The 21352-nt window shown below is 36.1% G+C and overlaps 1 protein-coding gene across 4 annotated transcripts in view; it reads left to right on the top strand.

The window, feature by feature from the left end:
- The window catches only part of veph1 (ventricular zone expressed PH domain-containing 1), a 91730-nt gene extending 76317 nt beyond the window's left edge, over positions 1-15413 (top strand). For 3 of the 4 annotated variants that reach the window (XM_056765491.1, XM_056765495.1, XM_056765492.1), the window contains 3 exons: positions 1929-2046; positions 8216-8352; positions 12176-15413. In XM_056765491.1, the coding sequence (XP_056621469.1) occupies positions 1929-2046; positions 8216-8352; positions 12176-12412 (492 nt within the window). In that variant the 3' untranslated portion in view covers positions 12413-15413. The remainder of the gene's footprint in view (positions 1-1928; positions 2047-8215; positions 8353-12175) is intronic. The other variant, XR_008908774.1, reaches the window with a different exon arrangement.
- Positions 15414-21352: the final 5939 nt, after the last annotated feature.

The following is a 21352-nucleotide window of genomic DNA, read 5'->3' as shown; positions in this document are numbered from 1 at the left end:
TGCTGGGTTAAGATGGTCCTTAGCTGGTCATGTGCTGGTTTAAGCTGGTTTAAGCTGGTCAAACTACCATCAAAACATACCTAACCCAGCACGAACCATGAGAATACTACACCATGTCTACTGGGTCCCGTGTCTCATAAAGATTTGAGCTCTGATTTGTAGCATAAACTCAGTGTAATATATCAACATATATAAACAACGAATGCAACATTTCAGTTGATTGACTTTAGAAAAGAAAGGCAAGAAATGCATTCACTGACGCACGTACTGCGTTTTACGTAAAATTAAAATAAGCTTGTTTTTTCAACAGGGTTGTGCAAAAATAAAATATTTTCCAGTCCAATCGAATACAACTGAAATATGGAACTTAGTAAGGGTCTTTTGCGCAGTATCTTGTGTTTTTTAGCATAACCTGCTTTATTCATCTAAGTGTAATTGAGGGAACTGAAAGCCAATTATTATTATTTCTTAGAAAAGTCCTCAAAGGAATCCATGTTTTTTATGTGATGACTGATCCTCGACAAAATCCCATCTGCTGGTCACATTCATTGGATTTGATGCATTACCACAGGTCCATGCAGACATGCTTTCTAATAAACGGGTTTCAGCTAATCCATTTACCAACAGGTGCATTAAATCAAGCCTACAGTCTCCTCAGATAAATATTTACAGTAGACTGTGGCGTACCGAGATCTCGATGACTTTCAAAATGTCATGGGAATGATGGTATGGCACCAACTCCCTCTTAATATCCATTAAAACTAAATGTTCAACAAGCGCACATGGTGGTGGGGTCTGGGTGGCCGCGTACTTCTGGCTGTAAAAACAGAAAATTTTCTAATTTCATTGCTTAACTTCATCTTGACAAAGTCCTGCTGTACGAGGCCACACATCCATTAAACAATGTAGCAAATATGAACACGTTACTGTCAGTTCTCAATGTGGATTGGAGTTGTTGACTTTCTAATACATATGTAAATCAAGAAAAATAAGATCGACATTGGCAGCTGTCATAAGGCTTGATACTCTTAAATTTAAGGATCTTGGTATCTCACCACAAACATCTCGCCTGTGGTTAACTGCTGACCATTCTATGCATTCACATGAACCTTTTAGGCTCATACATTTATACCAAATCAGTATTGTACTTGGAGCTGTATTATGGGCTTTGTTTTCAACCCTATTAAGCTGTCTGCATAGCTAGACAGTTCTCTTTTAAGGCGGCATGATGATGTAATTGTTAGGAATGTTCAGTAGACCGAGTATTGAGAAGCCATTGTTTTATTTACTGTAGGTTATACTGTGGGTTGTTATATTACCAAAACCATCGTCATTTGCTCAAACAACTTGATGAAACAGACCTATTTCACACACACCATTTTGTTTGTTTTTTGCGAACTTTTAAAATATTCAGTTCAGATTGGAATGGAAACGCAGCTAATGTAACAAACTGAGCTTAGATTTGTCAAGTCTGCCATCAAAAGTCAACATGATTAAAGTGAAAATTCTGTCATTATTTACTCAACCTCTGGTCATTTCAAACCTGTATGACTTTCTTTCTTCCGCAGAACACAAAAGAAGATATTTTAAAGAAAGTTGATAAGCAAGTAGCTCTGGTCCCCATTCACTTCTATTGAATGGACACAGACCAATGCAAGTGAATGGGTGCCTGTTAACAACATTATTTAAAATTTCTTCTTTTGTGCTCTGCTGAGGAAAGAAAGTCATACAGGTTTGAAACGATAAGAGGGTGAGGAAATGATGACAGAATTTTACTTTTTGGTTGAAATAGTAATTATATAATCTTAATATGAACTCAAATATTTCTCATCAAATGTACCTAAATCCATTTTTTACATCTACAGTCTTCATTTTACACCTCGATACCGTATTTTAATAAGGGTCTCTCTGTGTGTATTGTATCTCAGGATGTGGACAGTTTACAGATCTATCTGGAGGAGGTGCGTTTCTTTGATCTGTTCAGCTACAGTGAGGAGGAGGCCAGCTGGCTCTGTTTCATGTGTCGTAACCCTGAGAAGGCCACAGGTATATACATTTGTGCAAAGCTTTGGTAGTGAACCATATTTAGATACAGAGCTGAATCCTCTAAGGTCTTCAGAATTAATGAATATGTTGTATCCTTGCATCAGCAAACAAACATCATTTCAGCAGAGTAGTTTCTTACTACTCTGTACTATTAAATCATTTCCGGCCGACTGAAAAGGACATTGAACATTGAGTCCGAAATTTGCGTCCGAAATTTACACACATTTAATACACAAATAAATATGACCTCATGTTGTGTCAATCACATTTACACACTTCATCCGATATTTACGTACATCATAAAAAAATTTGGACTGGGTTACATTCTCTACTTTTTCGCATCCGTAACAAGCGTCGTAACAAATGTTTTGACAATTCAGAGAAAACGTACAAACGAGCACCATATACGAAAAAAAAACGCATACGAAAATATCGGACTGTGTATGCAAAGACATTAAGAGTCGATCCTTCACTAAAGTCAATGATCAGTAGTTACAATGACTGTGCAGAAACACATAAGGACTCCAGATGTTTTGGTGCAGTTCACTTCTCTGAAGCCATTACTGAGAAGCAGGACACCAAATGAATGAAATCATCTTTCAATAAGTAGAAAATAGATTATAGGTCTATAAGGAGGTTCTTCTTTAGTCTTATGCTACTTCACTGGTTTCTACTTCCATTTCAGCTACTGATCTTGTTCAGGTACACCCGTAATAGCTCATGTTTGCATCTTTTCCAGCGCAGATGTGATTTTGTTCAAATGCTGGTGATATTTCCACAAGAAGCAATTACGACTGAAAAGGTTCTTGCCTCTGGCCTGAATGTTTTCCAGTAACAATGAAACATATTGTAAATTGGTTCACATGGAACGTGTCTATTTCATCTGAGATCATTTATAGATATTTGAAACACTTTCAGAAAGAAAAGGTCTTTTTGATGGTTTCCTCACCACTGATACGGCTGAAGCTTGCTATTATTTTCCATGTGCTTAACAGAGCTTCTGGACTGCCGTAGGTGTTGTTCGCATAGTGGGATCTCAAACAATGTGTTCTTGTGAGTGGATAATGGTTTGAGTGAAATACCATGAGTGGATTGTGTTACTTGAGATCACACCTTTTTAGAAATCAAGAGTGTGGATACTTGAACAGATTGGTCATTGATAACATTTAGAATTGACTTCTAGGCCAAACTAGCACACAATGACCCATTTTAAACGAAAAAAAAGCTATGAAAAAATAAAATCTTTGATTAATGACTACATGTCCATATAATGTGTGTTTGTGAGTTTCTCTTGATAGATCTTCACGCCATACTACAGTTGTTGTTGTTCACAGTTTTTTTTTACAGATTTTTCACATTTATGAACCTGGACCACAAAAACAGTAATAATAATAATCATTTTCTGCTTTTACTGGACAGAAATGGCTTCAAAATACAAACTTGTTTATTAATCTTTAAGCCTCTTCATGTTTAGGCAATGGTAGAGATATCTTTAATACGAAAGCCTTTTTTTTAGCATAGTACCAGGAGCCAAGTTGAGGAGAAAAGACTCATTGAACAAGTGCGGCTCTTTTAATAAGCATTCATAGCAAATATTTTCCTTATTTGGTGTGTGGTACAGTTTCCATTACCAGAAAGCTTGCATGTTTTTTAATGGGGCGATATCAATGTTTGCAGATGTAGGTTGGGAAGGGTTAGTAGAGTTCGGGTAAACCTGACAAAAGTGTGAAGTCAGCTCTTCATGCATGTACCACAGTTTATGCTTTGTGTTTGGCTCAGACATTATGACATCATCAAATGGAAGACAAATGGGGCCAGTTTCCAATGGTCACACAAAACAGCAAGTAATGACCCTACTGTTGTAAATGTTCTAGAATATACAACTTTGAAAAAGCTTTGTCAGGAACAACATGTTGCCAAATTAATAAACTATAAAAATACAAGTTCAGAAACCACATCTTTATAACTTTACTATATAACGTATAACTTTTTTAAAGGATAGTTCTAAAATAAACAGATATTAGAATTTAAATGACACCTGTATGAAACTTTTATGTCATTTGCCTGAAAAGTGTGAACACTGTGGCTCTGTCTACGTAAGCACCGTTTTTTATCTTTATTTTATTAACAACATTTGCTTCAAGTTTACTTTAAATACTTAAGTAGATTTAATAGAGAAATTACTTTGAAAACTTAATTACAATATTTATCTGATACTTTAAGACTTTTTCTCAAGTCATATTCTGAAAGGTTTCTTTCACTTCTACCAAAGTATTTGTCTGGCAAGGTAAAAGGAGTACTTATACTCAAGTATTGCTTTGAGGTACTTTACACATGAATGCAAGTATTGAAAAAACGCAGGAAAATGTGGCTTGTAAACCTGTGTCTGAGGCGAGAGGAGCCGAGTCGGATAATAGGGACTTTCTGACATGCCTAAACAATGACCAGTCAAACGCAACATTCTCTCAAACCTTCCTTGTAATAAACACTAGTTTCTGTCAAAAGAACGAGCCCTTATACATAAATCTCGTAGTCCATTCTTAGGAAACAACTTAACGTAAGTTACTGAAACAAGGACCGTCAAACCTTATTTAAAGAACAATTGCTTATTCCAAGGATGAGATTAATCATCTTAGTTTGTTTTCCTCCTTAGAATTAAAAGGAAACCAAACGTTTTGTACTTGTATTTCCCCCCTTATGAACAGAAACAGTTTTTTTCATTAAGGCAACCATAAACAACGCAAAAGAGGCATTGTGAGTTTGTGTAATTCCCATGTAGAGCAGAAAACACTTCATGGACGCCATCTGTACTTCTTGCTACTCAAACGCAGTAACATGAGTCATGAAGTCTAGTGCAAACAACCTATCCTGCATTGACAAGAACCGCCTACCTTATTTACATACGGACACAGAAATAAATAAATGTAGAAATGCAAAAAGAAATGTAGAAATAAATAAATGTAGAAATACAGAAAGTAAATATATTTATTTATGTATCCATTTACTTATTGATTGAATTATGTATACATTTCTGCATGTATTTATCTATTTATTTCTGCGTGAATTTATTTAATTATTTATTTCTCCGTTTGTGTACGTATTTGTTTATTTATTTCTGCATGTATTTATTTATTCATTAATTTATTTATACTTAAGTAATTTGTCCTCCATAATCCACAGCCACAGGCAGTCGGTTTAGGCTTTGCGCACACGATAGGTCGCGTTTTTAAACGAGTCTTGTGGCCTTGAACATAGCTGCAGAGGGAGTACTACATCACGTAACCTGTTGTCTCAGATAAGGAAAAAACAATGACGTTTTTATTACTGAATTCAATGTGTTTGATTTAAACATATAAACTATATTTATGAAAACAGCTCTTCATCTCCCTCTCGATCTTGCACTTCAAAGGATCTGACCTTATAAGTGCGCGGGGATTCGATAATATCGTTCAGTTTCTTGCACACACCGATTGATTCGTTTTATTAGACGCCAGTTTAACGTCAAGAGGCATGCATTAGTTTTGTGCTGAATTTATTAGTTTTTTTTACGTTGTTTTATTTGACTTTCATTAATTCAATATCTTCATAAATATCTTCTTGAAAAAAAAAACAGTACCACCCACATCTTGGAAGTACTGGGGGACTGGGGGTGAGTAAATTAGTAGCAACATTCAGCGTATTAGGGAATATTAAATACAATTAAAAAGACAGTAGCCCTTTTCATTAAATATCATGAATAGGTATATACTGAATGCAATATTTGTGTGCATGCTTTAATATATGACCTGTAAGTAACAGCAACAAAAGCAGTATAAAAGGAACAAAATACAATAAATAACAGATATACAAAGTAAACGAAATTATGATATGGGAAATACTGGCCCACATCCTATTTATACTTTTGTAATCTGGCCCTCAAAGAAAAGTAGTTAAAGACCCCTTCAGTATATCCATAAAAAAAGCAATCCTCATGAATCAAGGGTGTTAATAAATGTCTACTGAAGCGAAACAATAAGTTTTTGAGGAAAAATGATTCATATTTTTGTCTTATTTAGCCAAGTTACGTTGCATTATAGTTTGAACCTGAATCTCATTGGTTGAAGACAGGTGAGGACCAATGAGATTCAACGGTAAGAAATGCGCAAATCTCAACCTTTATGATTTAGTTGAAATGGTTCTGTTTGTTTTGTATTTGAAATGTTTTTGTGTTAAAGTGCATGACATCATTCTTTTCTAGGCCGCTGATACACACCTAAACCTATACTCTGTGTTTTCCTATTTTGAAATATTTAAACCATGTGCGTTTCATTGAAAAATTAATCCATATTATAAATCCATAAGAGGACATTCCCTGCAGGGTTGTTGGAATCGTAATGGAGTATCTCACTGTAGGTATTCTAAATCATGAGGAAAGTGGATCGTTGGCTGATGACCAGAGAAATATATATAACATACACTAGCCATCAGATTAATAAACACTGACCTTTCCTCCCGCTGACTAACAATATCCTCACTGCCTGGATTTATAATGGCAGCAATAATGGCAACAATAACTCGCTGCAAGATATATGGATGTAGTGGTAGTGTAGACTGCTGTGGAAGAATATGTATTGAGATGAACAGGAATACTGACAGGTCACTGCAGACATCACAGACTTCCTTGGAATATGCATGCAGGAATATGAAATGGAAAGTATATAATTTCATCATCTTTGGTGTATTGCTGTAAAACATGCTATAGTTTAAAATGTTTTGTTGATTTTTCAATTGCATGAAAAGAACATGGTCCAAATTCAGAAAAGCTTGTTACTCAATCTAATGGTCTTATTTACAGTGGAGCATTGGTTTTGGCCCGCTCTCTTAGGATTTTCTGCAGCTGTAGTGTATTTTTCACTTCTACAACCACATTACAATTAAACTAGTTTTCAAATACAGTATCATATAGATTATAATATAATTACAGATCATTTATAGAAAAAAATGTAATGCAGCAGATATGCTTTTAATGTTCTATGATTTAGAGAACATACTGTACACATCACTGTTGTTTTCCCATCTTTCGTTTTATCTACAAAAGGGTTAGTAAAACAAAGTTATATGACAAAGCAGATATTTGGAATTTATAATAGAGAATTATTATGTTGCTCATGGGATAAACACACACAAATTGAATTATGTACCATGGCCAACTCTGTAACTCAGACATCTGCGTAAAGTTTTGGGTTCAACCAGAACAACCATCCAAAGCAACTCGTTTTGTTCTTATTGTGTTTATTTATTTATTATGATTGACAAAAGGTTTTGTTTTGATTGTTATTAAGAGATATTAAGGTGGGCAGGTGTTTCACATACTGAAATAAACAAATGGAGCAGCCTAATTAAAAAAAAATAACAAACTGTTTTGGCCAGACACTTTCCCTTTTCACGAAATGATGTATAGGTCAAAGTGAAGTGATTTTTTGCCCCAGACTTCATCAGTGGTCTGGTGTTCTGTAGTGGACCCGGAGGGCACCTCAGCTGCCAGCTAAACATCATAGGTTTGGTGAATATCAAACATCAGCTAAACGGGGAGTCAGGGGACTATACAAGAGTTGCAGATTCCCATCTGCTTTTTCAGATGGGAAAAAAAAGAAAATCCAGACAATGGGTTGCTTTGTACCATCCTGGAAGGTCTGTAACACCGCATCCTGTTTAACTGAAATAGACCCAGGAGAGAGATCTGCAAAGGCTTTGTGGAGTTCTGACATAGGCAGGAGACACAATGTTCAGTGCAGACACGCTGTGTGGTGATAAACACCGTCCAAGACATTTTGTACTTAATGAGAAAACTTTACCCTTAATTCTCTCAGCGTGCAGATAGATCAGGATGGCACAGGTCCAGATGAAAATGGCTCTTTGAGCAAAAGAAAGTGTTTATTCAGTACAATTGTGGTTTATTCTTTAGATGACATGTTTAAGTTATGAACAAATCACAATTCTTTCTTAATTTCTTAAAATAACTCTTTTTTTTTTTTTTAAGATGAGGATTTTATTTCAAAATCAAGTTTATTCTTTGGTAGGCTACATGAGACCAGTTTTATTGCACTTGTGCTTTCTGTTGTGCTTATTTCTTCTGTAAGCTATAAAAGAGTGACCTCTGATCCATATTTTCCTCTGGGTTTAATCTCAGGTGTTAATCAGGATGGTCAGCCGCTCATTGAGGGAAAGCTGAAGGAGAAACAGGTGCGCTGGAAGTTCATCAAAAGGTGGAAGACACGTTACTTCACGCTGGCTGGAAACCAGCTTCTTTTCAAAAGAGGAAAATCAGTAAGTGCCCCATTCACAAGAAATCTAAATGTCTTTAAATACTCCTGAATGCATTCTTGAAGGAACCGTTCACACAATTTGCTCATCATTTACTGGTGTTATCATAATAGCTTCATACAAGTTGTTCTTGTTTGTGGGCAGTATATTTCAGGTCTTCTGAATCCATACTGTATGTATTGGGTGTCAGTTGGTGATTTAAGAAACATGACCACATAAAATGAGATTAATAGAGAAACTAAGGTTTGACTCACACAGAACTCTTAAAGATGAGATCATATGAAAACCCCACTTTTTCTGTGTTTAAGTGCTATAATCGGGTCCCCAGTGCATCTAGCAACCCAGAAAACGTGAAAAATTCGAACCCAGTAAGTTTGTTTTGGTGTGCATTTCCCCGCAAGCATGTGAGAAATCGAGCCGTTCAGATTTAGCTCCGGTTGTGATGTTCAAAGCGGATTTTCTTATAATGTTACTGCCCTTTAATCTACACACTTCCACCCACCGCGCTCCGACATTGTTGTTTCCACAAGCGAAAGCGATGTACGTGACAAAGTCCAATCCTAGGAAAAGACAGAGGTGGACTTATTTTATTTTTAGTGGAAATCCATCAGAAACCATAAGCAGAAACCTGCTTGTTTGCGCGAATCACTTCAAGCCGGAGCGCTTTTTCAACCTGGGACAGCACATACAGGATAAGCTTCAAAGTTGTTTCTCAAAAGTGATCGAGACCGACTGAACGAGACAAAGCTGCCGATGTAAGTAATATTTATCAACAGTCTGAATTGACCTAAATGTACCGTATATATAGGAGGATAACTCATTATCATTTAAAGATACATGCACTAAAACGGGTTGCTGTGTGCAGAGCTGTTTTTGACTAGGCAAGAAGAGTTTTGTTTACATAGCCATTGAGTGATATTTTATGCAAAATATGTTCCAGACATTTCATGTAGACCTTAATAAACTCAATTCTTAATTATTTTATCATTTACTCGCCTTCATGCCATTTCAAATCTGTATGACTTTCTTTCTTTTGCAGAACACAAAAGAAGATATTTAAATTTTGTATGAACACAAAACCACAGAGACATTTCTCAAAATATCTTCTTTTGTGTTCATCGGAAGAGTCAAATGTATACGAGTAAAAGATGACAGGACTTTCACTTTGAGGTGAACTAATCCTTAAACTATATGGCTCCACTGTCTGAGAGATGACATAAGGTGTTGATTTTTTCATGCCACTGATGAAACCATTGGGGCTACAAGACAAGACCTCATGTTGAAAAACACCAGAGACTGTCTTGAAGGGAACCACATGAACTAAACAAAACTAAAACTGCTTTTGTGACTAAATCTTTTGTTTAAAGAGACACAACAAAGAATTACCACAAGTCCATATAACTTTGTGATGTATTTAAGACTGTGAAGAAAGAAAAATCATAATCAAATGCATGCAGCAGTTCACAGCGGTTTCTTAAGCTCACAGTGTCTTAAACAAAACATACTGTACTGATCATTGTATTCAGTAATTACTAATACTGTAACGTTGTAAAACATTTTTTGCTGCATGAAGTTTTTAAGTAGCCTACAGTAAGCTTTACTTTGATGTCATTTCAACGTACTATTCAATTTGAAAATGTCTTTCCATTACTTCAACTCATCCCAATAAGTTAATGAGAATTTATAGTATTTAGAAGTTACATCAACTCAACCATGCACCAAAACTGAAATTAGTATGTTGAAATGACTTGCAAAGCAAATTTGATTATACCTTAAAACGTAATAAATATTTTCACACCGATAAATATTTAGCAAATGCAGGTGCAGAAAAAAATGAGAGACCACTCCAAAATTATTTTTATTTGTTTTAGAATTACTATTTGTGTTTAAGGAAAGTAATCATTTTTGTTTCTTTCTGTGAACTAGTGACAACATTTCTCCCAAATTCCGAATGAAAGTTTTGGTTATCATTATTATTTTGATTAATTGTAAGTGAAACTAGACAAACTGGTCAAAAAAAGAAGAAAGATGCAATGTTTGCAGAATGTGAATTGTCCAAAGAAAACAGGTTGATACTGTATTCCTTCTTTCAATACTATATTTGTATTTTAACATAACTTCCAAAAAATTATAAAATACTTTGTGTGTCTTTGCATTCTCCTAGTCTTTCACTCCTGTCTGAGGTTTGTTTGGTTGAAATTCAACAGACATTGGACTTGGGTGGACATAATACGTGCATAAATGCTGATTAAAAGCAAAACTGTAGTGCTCTCTTATTATTTCACGGCTGTATGTTGTCTGTGTTGTTTGTATTTGGTACAGTATAAAGTAAAAATCTGTAAAGTATTTGTATATACATTATTATTAGTTGCATTGATTTAAAAGGCAAATACTGCTTTGGGTCCACTAGACTAGAGAACACTCGACGCGTAGCAAAAACATGAACGACATACACAGATTGCTAATTTTCAAATGAAAAAAGAAATGATTGAGAAAGTCAAATTTAATTTAGAGCAATAGTGGCATCCTCATTGGCAACATCACTGGCATCAACATCTATCAATTTATACATTTGGCAGATTTTTGTATCCACAGTGCAATCTGTAGATACAATTATGTGTGTTCTCTGCGATCTGAACCCGTGATCTTTGCACACACAATGCTCCATCAGTTCAGCTGAAGGAACATCACAGGAGAAGATTATGTAGTGTTATGAATGGTTATGACACACTGATGAAATACGTAACACACTGGAGTACACATCTCTGGAAAGTGACATGTCACTTTGCAATGTCCTGCCAGAGGCTTTGTCTCATCAGACAATACACAGACTCCTTCATTATGATTTCCAGCATCTTTTGGCTTCTGTCAAAGTTTCCTGTTTTTTATCATACTTGCAATGTACGTGCAAATTTGCTTTACTTTAGTAGTTTTCATTCTCAACGCACAAAGAGATGAGAAACTTTATTTAATGACAATCATAAAGCTCTTTATCTTTGAGGAACAATCCTTGTAATTAGGTACAGACTGTGTGTATTTGTGTTACGAGTCCCTGAATCTTTTGGCAAAGCAGCTAATCCCTTGGATGGTCCCACTAAAGTGAACAGGAAGAGAGAGAGAGAGAGAGAGAGAGAGACAGAGAATTAGAATTCTCAAGAGAGGACATCCACAATGTGTTCCCATGAGCAAAACCCCATAACCTCAACCTCGTTCACAATCCCAGCTGTAACCTGTGCAGTGAGCAGCAAATGCAGAGCAGATCTTCTGTTCACTTGAGTTTTCCAGGAGTTGAGTGGCAGGTTCAGGCATTCCGGCTTTGGGAGAATTCACGTATAAAGCGTTTGTTCTGATGGATGGTACCTCTTCTGCGGGGTACGGCACTCTTCTGCGGGGTACGACAATATTTTCGGGACTTAAAAGGCTTTTGGTTTTCATTTTCATCCTTTTTGAAATTGCTGATACATCAAGAAAAGCCTTCCCGCGAAACTGCAGTGCTCTGATTTAAGCCATGTGTGAAGCCATTGTAAAATAGCAAACGTACACAGGTCTGCTATCGTACATAATTTGAACCCCAAAAATGTGTGAAGTAGCTGATGTCAACTACACTAACAACCCCAAAACTATCCAAACACACTGAACACCTTTGGCTCGCATCGTCATGGCAACACTGACAACATCCGAGAATGATAGGGGTCGACTTTTCTTCAATATCAAGTTCTGAACGCAATAAATGATTATTATACTAAACCAATGAAGTTGAATAAAGAGCTTATTTACTCCTGTTTCCCTTTTTTCATTAAGCATCTCTTTCGTCTTGTACTCGCAGAAGGACGAGCTGGACAACAGCACAATCGAACTGAGCAAAGTTCAAAGCGTTAAGGTGGTCGCGAAGAAGAGACGTGACCGTGGGCTGCCCAGAGCCTTCGAGATCTTCACCGACAGCAAGACCTACATGCTGAAAGCTCATGATGAGAAACATGCAGAGGAATGGCTCCAGTGCATCAATGTGGCTGTGGCCCAAGCCAAAGAACGTGAGAACCGGGAGGCCACCACATACCTGTGATGCCTGGATGTGAAGACAGTATTTTATCATTAAGTTCATGAAAAAATTCAGTGACAAAATCCCTTTTCCAAGTCCACAGCGGCGTAATGCTATCATGGCCAATAGTTGTCAAAAAGGTATTGAGGTCACATAGTGCACTTCTGAATCATACAATGACACATGAAACAAATTAAACACATCAAGCGTCATCGACCAAAGAAAAGATTGGTGTTCAGAACATTTAGACATGTACTGTACCTGTGGTTAGGTGTAATTTTTTTGCATCAAAATATGATGATTTATGTCATAATTGTCTTCTAGGATGTGCTTGTTATCCGATTTAAGTAGAGAAACTGGCATATTTGCTTATATCATAAGCGTAGATGCAAAACTTTGTAGAAACCGGCATTTTACTGCCAGCACCCCTATGGTCTCAAGGACAAACTTAATCTTTACAGCAATAATAATGAAATACATTTGGTTCTCAGTTGTCAAACCGTGTCGAGTGGTATCACGCACAGCAGTGGAAGAATGGAGCCGGATTGATTCAAAAAAAGTTAGCGGACCACATGCATCAACAGGTGCCTTTAATACTCATGAGTCAAACTTCAGTTAAAACCTGTGGATGTTTCGAGCTTACGGCACGAGAGAGCTCGGTCCGCATTGTTCTCAGCCTCGTGAACTTGCATGTCAGTGACGTTGATGAATGTTTTCTGTAATACCATGGAGGACCTCTCCGAAGTTTGAGGGACCCTCAGAACAATGATGGTGAAAGGAATTAGTTCCAGCGCTCTTGAGTTTCATAGCTGTGTTTCACTGTGGTGGGCTTCGTGTCTTCAGGCTTATTTACTGGCAGCGACTTTCTCTTGTTCTCTATGGCTTTTTATCAAAGGACAAATACCACACTTGAGTTGTACTGTAACAAAGGCTGAAACAAGCCTGTTTCAGTTATTTATAGAAATATCTGCTCGCACACATCTGGATTCTCCACTCGTGATGTTTCATGGGAACCCTGTACTGTTTCTGTTCTTCATTACAAGAAACAGTTCATCACTGCACATTTAATATTTAATATGCACTCTTATATACAGGGGTCTTATATATAGTACTCTTCTAACTGACCATGCAAATTTAATGCAAGAAATGCTTTTAGCTGTTACAAATTAATCCTATTGATAGTTCTAGGTTCTAGTTTCTTTTTTCAAATAGGACACAATTGAAATAGTTCCTCATGGGTTGATGTAATCCTAAATTAGCTTGTCCCAAGTTTTATACTGTTCATATTAAAGCCAGGATTAAAGATCATATTTGCATTTGCCATTATGTTTCTGCATGAATACTTTTTAGTTCACTCAAAAATGAAAAACCTGTCAGCATTTCCTCACCCTCATTTCAAACATGTATGAGAACACAAAAGAAGATATATTGAAGAACCTTGGTAACCGAACAGCACTGTTCCCCATTCACTTCTATTGTATGGACACAAAACCAATGCAAGTCAATGGGTGGCCAGTTAACAACATTTTTCAAGATGATCAAGATTTATTTTGTGTTCTGCATAAGAAAGAATGTCATACAGGTTTGAAATGACAATAGGGTGAGGAAATGATGACAGAATTAAAAAAATTTGTGTGAACTATCCCCTTAAGCGAACCATTCTTAATTAGACAAACATTAGGGTTTACAAGAGCTAGTGTCACAAACGCATGCCGTAGAGTTAAAAGTGGCTTAAGACAACATTAACTTGTGGTTAAGCGAAGTGAGGAAAGTCTTATTGTTGTTGGAATTCTCAGCATCCACAGAACAAACAGAGATATAAGCCCAGATGTTTCTTGTTTGCTTCACAGCGTAGGGTTGCTCTGTGCATTTACTTTAGTCGAGAGCTGAATGCTAAAGGACCGCACATCAGCATCTTGTAGCATTTATTTACATTTCACATCCTTGTTGTTACACACAAACCAATGGGGTACATACAAAATACAAGCCTTAGCGGTGGCGTAAAACACAAGTTTTTCTGTCCTCTTTGGTTCATCATTTCAAATGCATTTCCAGGCAGCTGTATAAATATCTGTCCAATTACACTCTAAATGAAGTTGTGCATGTGTGCACGTCACCTTAATGACCCGAGCGCCACTGATGTTTGTGTTGTTTCTCCTGAGGGACGAATGTTTATTTTCTCCGCAATGAAACCTGGAGGGTTTTTTCCTCTTTTGAATGCGTTTCTCAATGTTACGCTTTTGTGTTCTGCTGGAATTTACGCCAACTGATCTACTAACTGTCAGAGGCATGCTGCTGTTTCAAAGACATTTACATTTATACTACTGGAAATAAATACTTCATTTGAATAGAAAAAGTATGCTGTGTGAAATCATATATATATATAAATGGGCACATTAAAATAAAATGACAATTTTATGTTCCATAAAGAAATATCTCTTCTCCATTTTTTGGGTGTTATTGCTTCTGGTTTGTACATTTTAATTCACAGAAATCTTATAAAGTATGTTGTACCTCAATTATTTAAAACATTTTAACTTAAAAAAACATAGAGGGAAAACTCTATGTTTTTTTAATTATAAAACTTAAGGTTAGACTGATATTTTTATTTCTGGATCCTCTGGGTTTAGGAAAATATAAACACATGATTCAATATAAAGGTAATAAATACATTCTCTGAGAATTCCTGTAAAGTTTTGTATAAAACGGCACACGCAAAATGCTGGAATTGCCCAAATATTTGTATGTTGAACCTATTTGTAGTTTATTGATTTTGATTTCTTTTGCACTGTATTTATTTCAAGTGTCTGAAAGTATTTGACTACTTCAAATACTAAAGGATGTAGAACATTAAGATGTTTCATGTTTATTAACATTTAATTCCAGCTGAAATTGTTTCCTTTAATATAGAGGTGAGAAATACACTAAATCTACTTTTTTAGACAATTGTTATTTTTGATGTACTGTATGTTTTTGAATGTGTGTTGATGATGACATTCAAAATTTTGATTTATTTGTTTACTAAATAAATAAATGATTACCAAATTATAAGGGCAGCGTTTGGTTTTTTTTCACAGAACATTGCATACCAGAATCTTCTACTGTAGTTTTTGCGTTCAGTAGTTGTTATTTATATATTATGTTGCCTCCGCTTTGATGGGTTGCTATGCCGTTTATCTTTGTGGAATCACAGTTTACCCTTGTATCCATCCAAACCTCTTAAAATCTATTACCGAAATATAGTTGTTTGAGTTATTCACACCCAAAGCAGAATATGCACATTGGATCTGCATTGAATAGCCGCTGTGAGCCCAATTAGGTGTCACATCATTGAACACATACAGAACAGCACTTAAACATGATACAGGGACACAGCTTCTCTGCCAATAGATATCAATGTTCAGTCCCAGCCAACAGACCAAGAGACACGGGAGAGATCATGGGTCTAATCCAAAACCAATACAAAAACCATATGTACTTTATACACATTACATGTGTGTAGGAGCATGCAGGACAATTACATGGGCCCTGAAGCCAGTTTCAGTTGAGCTGTGTTGAACCTGAAAAACAAGACCCTGTGGAGGTATAGTGTTCTGTCTGGAATCTTATGCTTGATATGAATTGGCAGAGGTATTTCTGTATAGCCTCCGTCAGCAGCATATAGAGACCAAATTGAGACTTGAAAAATTTCAGCATTTAGTCTCCAACACTGCTTTGAAAACAAACTGATTAAAGGAAATGTATGCTACAAAAATAAGCCAAACAACAAAAGAAAGGGTTGCTTCACCCATTCTGCATCTGTTGTACTTGAACAGCAGGTGCCCTTCACATGCAAGTGACTTGCAAGTTACCTAACAGTAAAACTGCAATTTACTTTCATTTGTTTACAGTTTTTTCCATGTATTGTAAAAATGTATAAGAGCAAACAAGAAAAACATGTTATTTTACCAAACTGTTATTTTACTGGCACCCCAAAGCACCCCTTTGTCCTTCAAAGACAAAGGAGATCATCGTGGACTTCAGGAAGGCGAAAGGAGGCACACACGACCCCATCCACATTAACGGGACGGCTGTTGAACGTGTTTCCAGTTTTAAGTTCCTGGGGACCCACATTTCGGAGGACCTTTCCTGGACCACCAACACCTCATGCCTGGTCAAGAAGGCTCACCAGCGTCTCTTCTTTCTGAGGACACTGAAGAAGAACCAACTGTCTTCAACTATCCTGGTGAACTTCTATCGCTGCACGATAGAGAGCATCCTGACCAACTGTGTCACAGTCTGGTACAGGAACTGTTCTGTTGCTGAGCGCAAGCACTGCAGCGGGTGGTGAAAACAGCCCAGCGCATCACAGGAACTACACTCCCTTCCATTGAGGACATCCAGAAGAAACGCTGTCTGCGTCGAGCTCGCAGCATTCTCAAGGACTCCTCTCACCCCGCTCATAGACTGTTTACTCTCCTGCCTTCCGGTAGGCGCTTCAGGTGCCTCCGGGCAAGAACCAGCAGACTAGGAAACAGCTTTTTTCCCAGAGCTGTTTCATTATTGAACTCTGCTCCCCACTGATTTCACTACCTCTCATAACTTTAACTTAATGCTGCTATTACAATGTTTACATTGCACTACAGGGCTGCCATGCATGACGGAACTGTACATACCAGTACTTCATGTATCTGCTCTACCGGACTGTTTACACGCATCATTTGCACTCTATACTGCTCACTTGCACACCAGGAACATTACACTGAATGCTCATTTGCACTAATGGACTACTTTCATAACTGCATTAACTCATCTACTGCACTGTAACTTTAATAACTGCACTAACTCACCTACTGCACTGTAACTCATCTATTGCATCTATCGCATAACTAACTGCATCTACTCATCTATTGCACTATAACTTCAATAACTGCTTTAACTCATCTACTGCACTGTGACTGTATATCTGCATCTACTCATGTATTGCACCGTACCTTTAATAACCACATTAACTCATCTACTGCACTGTAACTTTAATAACTGCATTAACTCATCTACTGCACTGTAACTGTATATCTGCATCTACTCATGTATTGCACCGTACCTTTAATAACCACATTAACTCATCTACTGCACTGTAACTTTAATAGCTAATGTCTGTAACTAATGCACACTCAAGTCACTTGCACTATTGTATAGTCTATATTGTTATCTGTTCATAACCTCCTGTACATTAATGTTCACAGTATATAGCCTTCTGTATATATTGTTCATAGTACATACCGATTGTCATATTTTCATAGTACATGCCCATCGTAAATTATTTTCCTAATATTGTATTCTGTATTTATTCACACTGTATATCTGCACTTGCTAATTGCACTTCTGGTTAGACCTAAACTACATTTCGTTACACTGTACCTGTATATGTGTAATGACAATAAAGTTGAATCTAATCTAATCTAACCCCAGTAGTTATTTTTTTACGATTAAAATAAAAAATCCTGTAAAAAGTAGTATTTTTAAAGACTACAATGAACGGCTCATTAGGATTTACAACAAACCTTTTTCTGGGTTAGTGACATCATGAATCCCAAAATTACATGGACCCTGCCCCCTAAAACATGGATAGGGATAGGTTTTTCCTGTTTGCCCCTGTAAAGCTGCTTTGAAACAATACACATTGTGAAAAGCGCTATATAAATAAACTTGAATTGAATTGAATTGAATTTTAAAACATTGTTGCTTTTCCGGTAGTTAAATACTTCTACAAGCAAGTAGGGCTACAGTGCACTGAGCACAGAATCCTCATCTTACTTACTACTAAAGATCTAACACTAAAATTTTGCATTACTACCATCTATTGTTCTGTAACACATCTTGCGGCTTACGCACAGTACTCGAAGAGTACTCTTTTTCATTTTTTATATTATTTGTATAGGTGTTTTTTGTGACTGAATGGTATAGTTTGAGCATTGAGAGCCGCCTGGTACGCCTGCTTTTTAATCACTGATCCGGTATTCGCAGCGCTTCATGAAATTGAGCAAGCCTGATGTCTTTGCAGATACGATGATGTAAATTGGAATGCATCTTTGGAGTTTTTGTTGATTTGTGAATACAGCGTTAAATGCGCCCTATGAAAAGAACTTCATTTCCCAGAATGCTTCCTCTCAGTAGAAGAACCAGAAGTCCGTAATTCAAATTCTTCCGCGGAAGCATCTTTGTTTCGATCTGCAATGCAGTTTGGTAAGTTGAAACTTTTATTTAAATCTAAACTAAAAGGTTTTGCTACCTACTTGATTGGCTCTTTGGTTCATATGCAATATTTTTTTTGCTAAAAGTGCAAGAACCTCATTAACGCCAACGTTTGGTTATTCTGAAATACTCAGTCGATTTTTTTTTTAATTCGCCGTCATTTTACCTTTGTTTTATAATAAAGTTTATCCATGTTTGAAGTTTGAACATTGTCTGCTTTGTTGGCACTAAATAAGTGGATGTTGAGTGATGTTTGTTTAATAGATTTCATTTAAAAGCTATGTATATGTTTTGATTTTTGAAATGATGTCTTTGACAGAGTAAAATGAAAAAAAAGAACACGACAGCAGCGCATCTTGTGGAACAGCAGACTCTTTTCCAGTCCGAGACAGACTCCCTTAGGCCACCAAAATGGAAAACAAAGTAAGACTGTATATAATTTCATTCTTTAACTATTTTTCTAACAGGTCATTGTACTTTTGTACAATTTCAACTGAATCTTTAACAATTTGAAAATGATATGTTTCTAATTGGTCTTGTGTGTTCTGTAATTTGCCTAAAATCAGATTTACATCCAAAAGCATGTAGTAGTAATTTGGCTTAATAATGACATCATGTTTTCAAACATTCCAGGTACTTGATTTTGGATTATTTGGTGGAGTGCATGTGAAGTCACAGTCTGGTGAATGAAGCTGGCAACAAAAAAAACCCAGGCCAAAACTGTGAACTGGAGAGGTGTAAATGGGAAAATAGGATTCCCAATTTTGTGGTGATGGGTAAGCTCTTACATTAAGCAGCCTGGAACTCTAAAATCTACAAAAAAAAGAATCATGTATTAAATTACTTTTATTCTAGAGGCAGTAAGAAATCCTTCATGTGTATGGAGCCAAAATAGGGTCACACATATTTGCAAAAGAAAAAAAATATTTGCAAACAAAACATAAGTTTTGCAAATAAAAATAGGCTATTAAGCAAAAAATTGCATCTTCGCAAGTGAAATTTAAGAATCTGCAAAAGAAAAGTAAAGCACAGAGACTGTTTTCTCTTTGCTCTTCACTTTTCTTTGCGCCTCGCTTTGTGTCCCTGATTTGACGTGGGGGGGGGGGGGGGCCACGAGAGATTGCGGCGTGTACAAGCGACCTGAACCTGCCTCCCCTTACGTTACGCCATCAGCGTAAACTGCTGTGCAGACTGACGCCTGGGCCACACATACTCCGTGACTGGGCTGTGTTCAAAAAAGTTACTAAACTTGGGTTTCAATTAACTGTTTTCATCTTTTACAGGGTTGTTCGTAACGTATTTGTCTAAAACATATATGCACAACTTTAAACATACTTTTTGTCTTTAATTTCTCTTGTTTGTTTATACAGTTTATTTATTGGTTTCTGTTATTATATGTTTTATGCACTAAATCTTTTACATTGTTCTAATTGAATCCTTAATATATGAATTTAGTGCTTAGTTTATTGTTGCTTTGTTTTTTGTTTTGTGTTACTATTTACAGTATTTCTTGTTATTAGTTTACTGTTGACAATATTTGTTGCATAGTTTCCATTGTATTTTTATGTTTCTGTTGTATTGTGTGACTTCGTTTTTGTTGCTTTTTTCTGTTGTCTAAATGTTAGTGTGATTGTTTTTTTGGTACTCTTTTCACATTATATTTATTTTGCATTTTAGCAGATTTTATTGTCAGCATCAATTAAACACAATAATTGCATTTGCTTGGTTTCTGTGTTTTTTTCCAATTATTCAATATATTATTATATATTAGGCCAGGTGATGTGGTAATATGGCCCATTTCTGGGAGAAATAAATATGTATTTATTTGCTATCTGGGCAGTAGAGTAAATTTAAAATAACATTGCCGTTATTATGAAATTACAGTACAGCCATAAAACAGAAAACTTTACAATTACGGTAAATTGCTGCTGTTACTTTACTGTGGAATTACAGCACAATTGGTCAATGAAAAACAGCTGCAGACCTGTAAAATTACAGTAAATGACTGGAACCACTGCTGCCAGTACTTTACTGTGAAATACAGTACAGACGTAAAACATAAAGCTGTACTTGAACTGTATAATTGCGGTAAATAGCTGCCAGTACTTTACTATGGAAATACAGCAGAAATGTAAAATGAAAAAACGGTTGCAAACCTGTAAAATAACAGTAAATGGCTGTAACCACTGCTGGCAGTAACTTACTGTAAATTTACGGGGACATTTTTTACAGTGTATTGCATACTTCCTATCTTCGAAGAGTATTTAGTTTGATCACATTTATAAAAGATAGATACAGCTTTAAGATTGTTTCCGAAAACATACAGTATTGGCCAAGAATTCATTTACTTTTGGTATTGTATTGATTGCAAAAACAAGTTTTGAAAATGATTGTTTGGTGTTTTAGCTTTTAAATGTTGCATAGCATTTGACAGATGATTAAATATTAATGTTAAACAAAGGAAATAAAAAATGCAGACGAACGCTCCTTTTCAAAATATATAAATTGCATACATTTGTTCTTTTTGTTGTTTTAATGATTCACATAGTCTACATTTTGCAAACTGTTCACTTGAGATAAATTTAAGTATTCAACTTGACCATTTTACTTTAACTTGAGTACTGTGTAGTTTACAAAAAAACAACAACACTGAAATCAAAATTGTATTACATTATTTTAAACATTGTTTTCTTAACACATTTTTCATTAACAATAATTCAGTTATTCTTA

The sequence above is a fragment of the Triplophysa dalaica genome, chromosome 14 (genome assembly GCF_015846415.1).
Source record: "Triplophysa dalaica isolate WHDGS20190420 chromosome 14, ASM1584641v1, whole genome shotgun sequence".
Taxonomy (NCBI): Eukaryota; Metazoa; Chordata; class Actinopteri; order Cypriniformes; family Nemacheilidae; genus Triplophysa; species Triplophysa dalaica.
The sequence above is the reverse complement of the archived record's forward strand: the minus strand, read 5'-3'. Positions and strand labels throughout refer to the sequence as shown.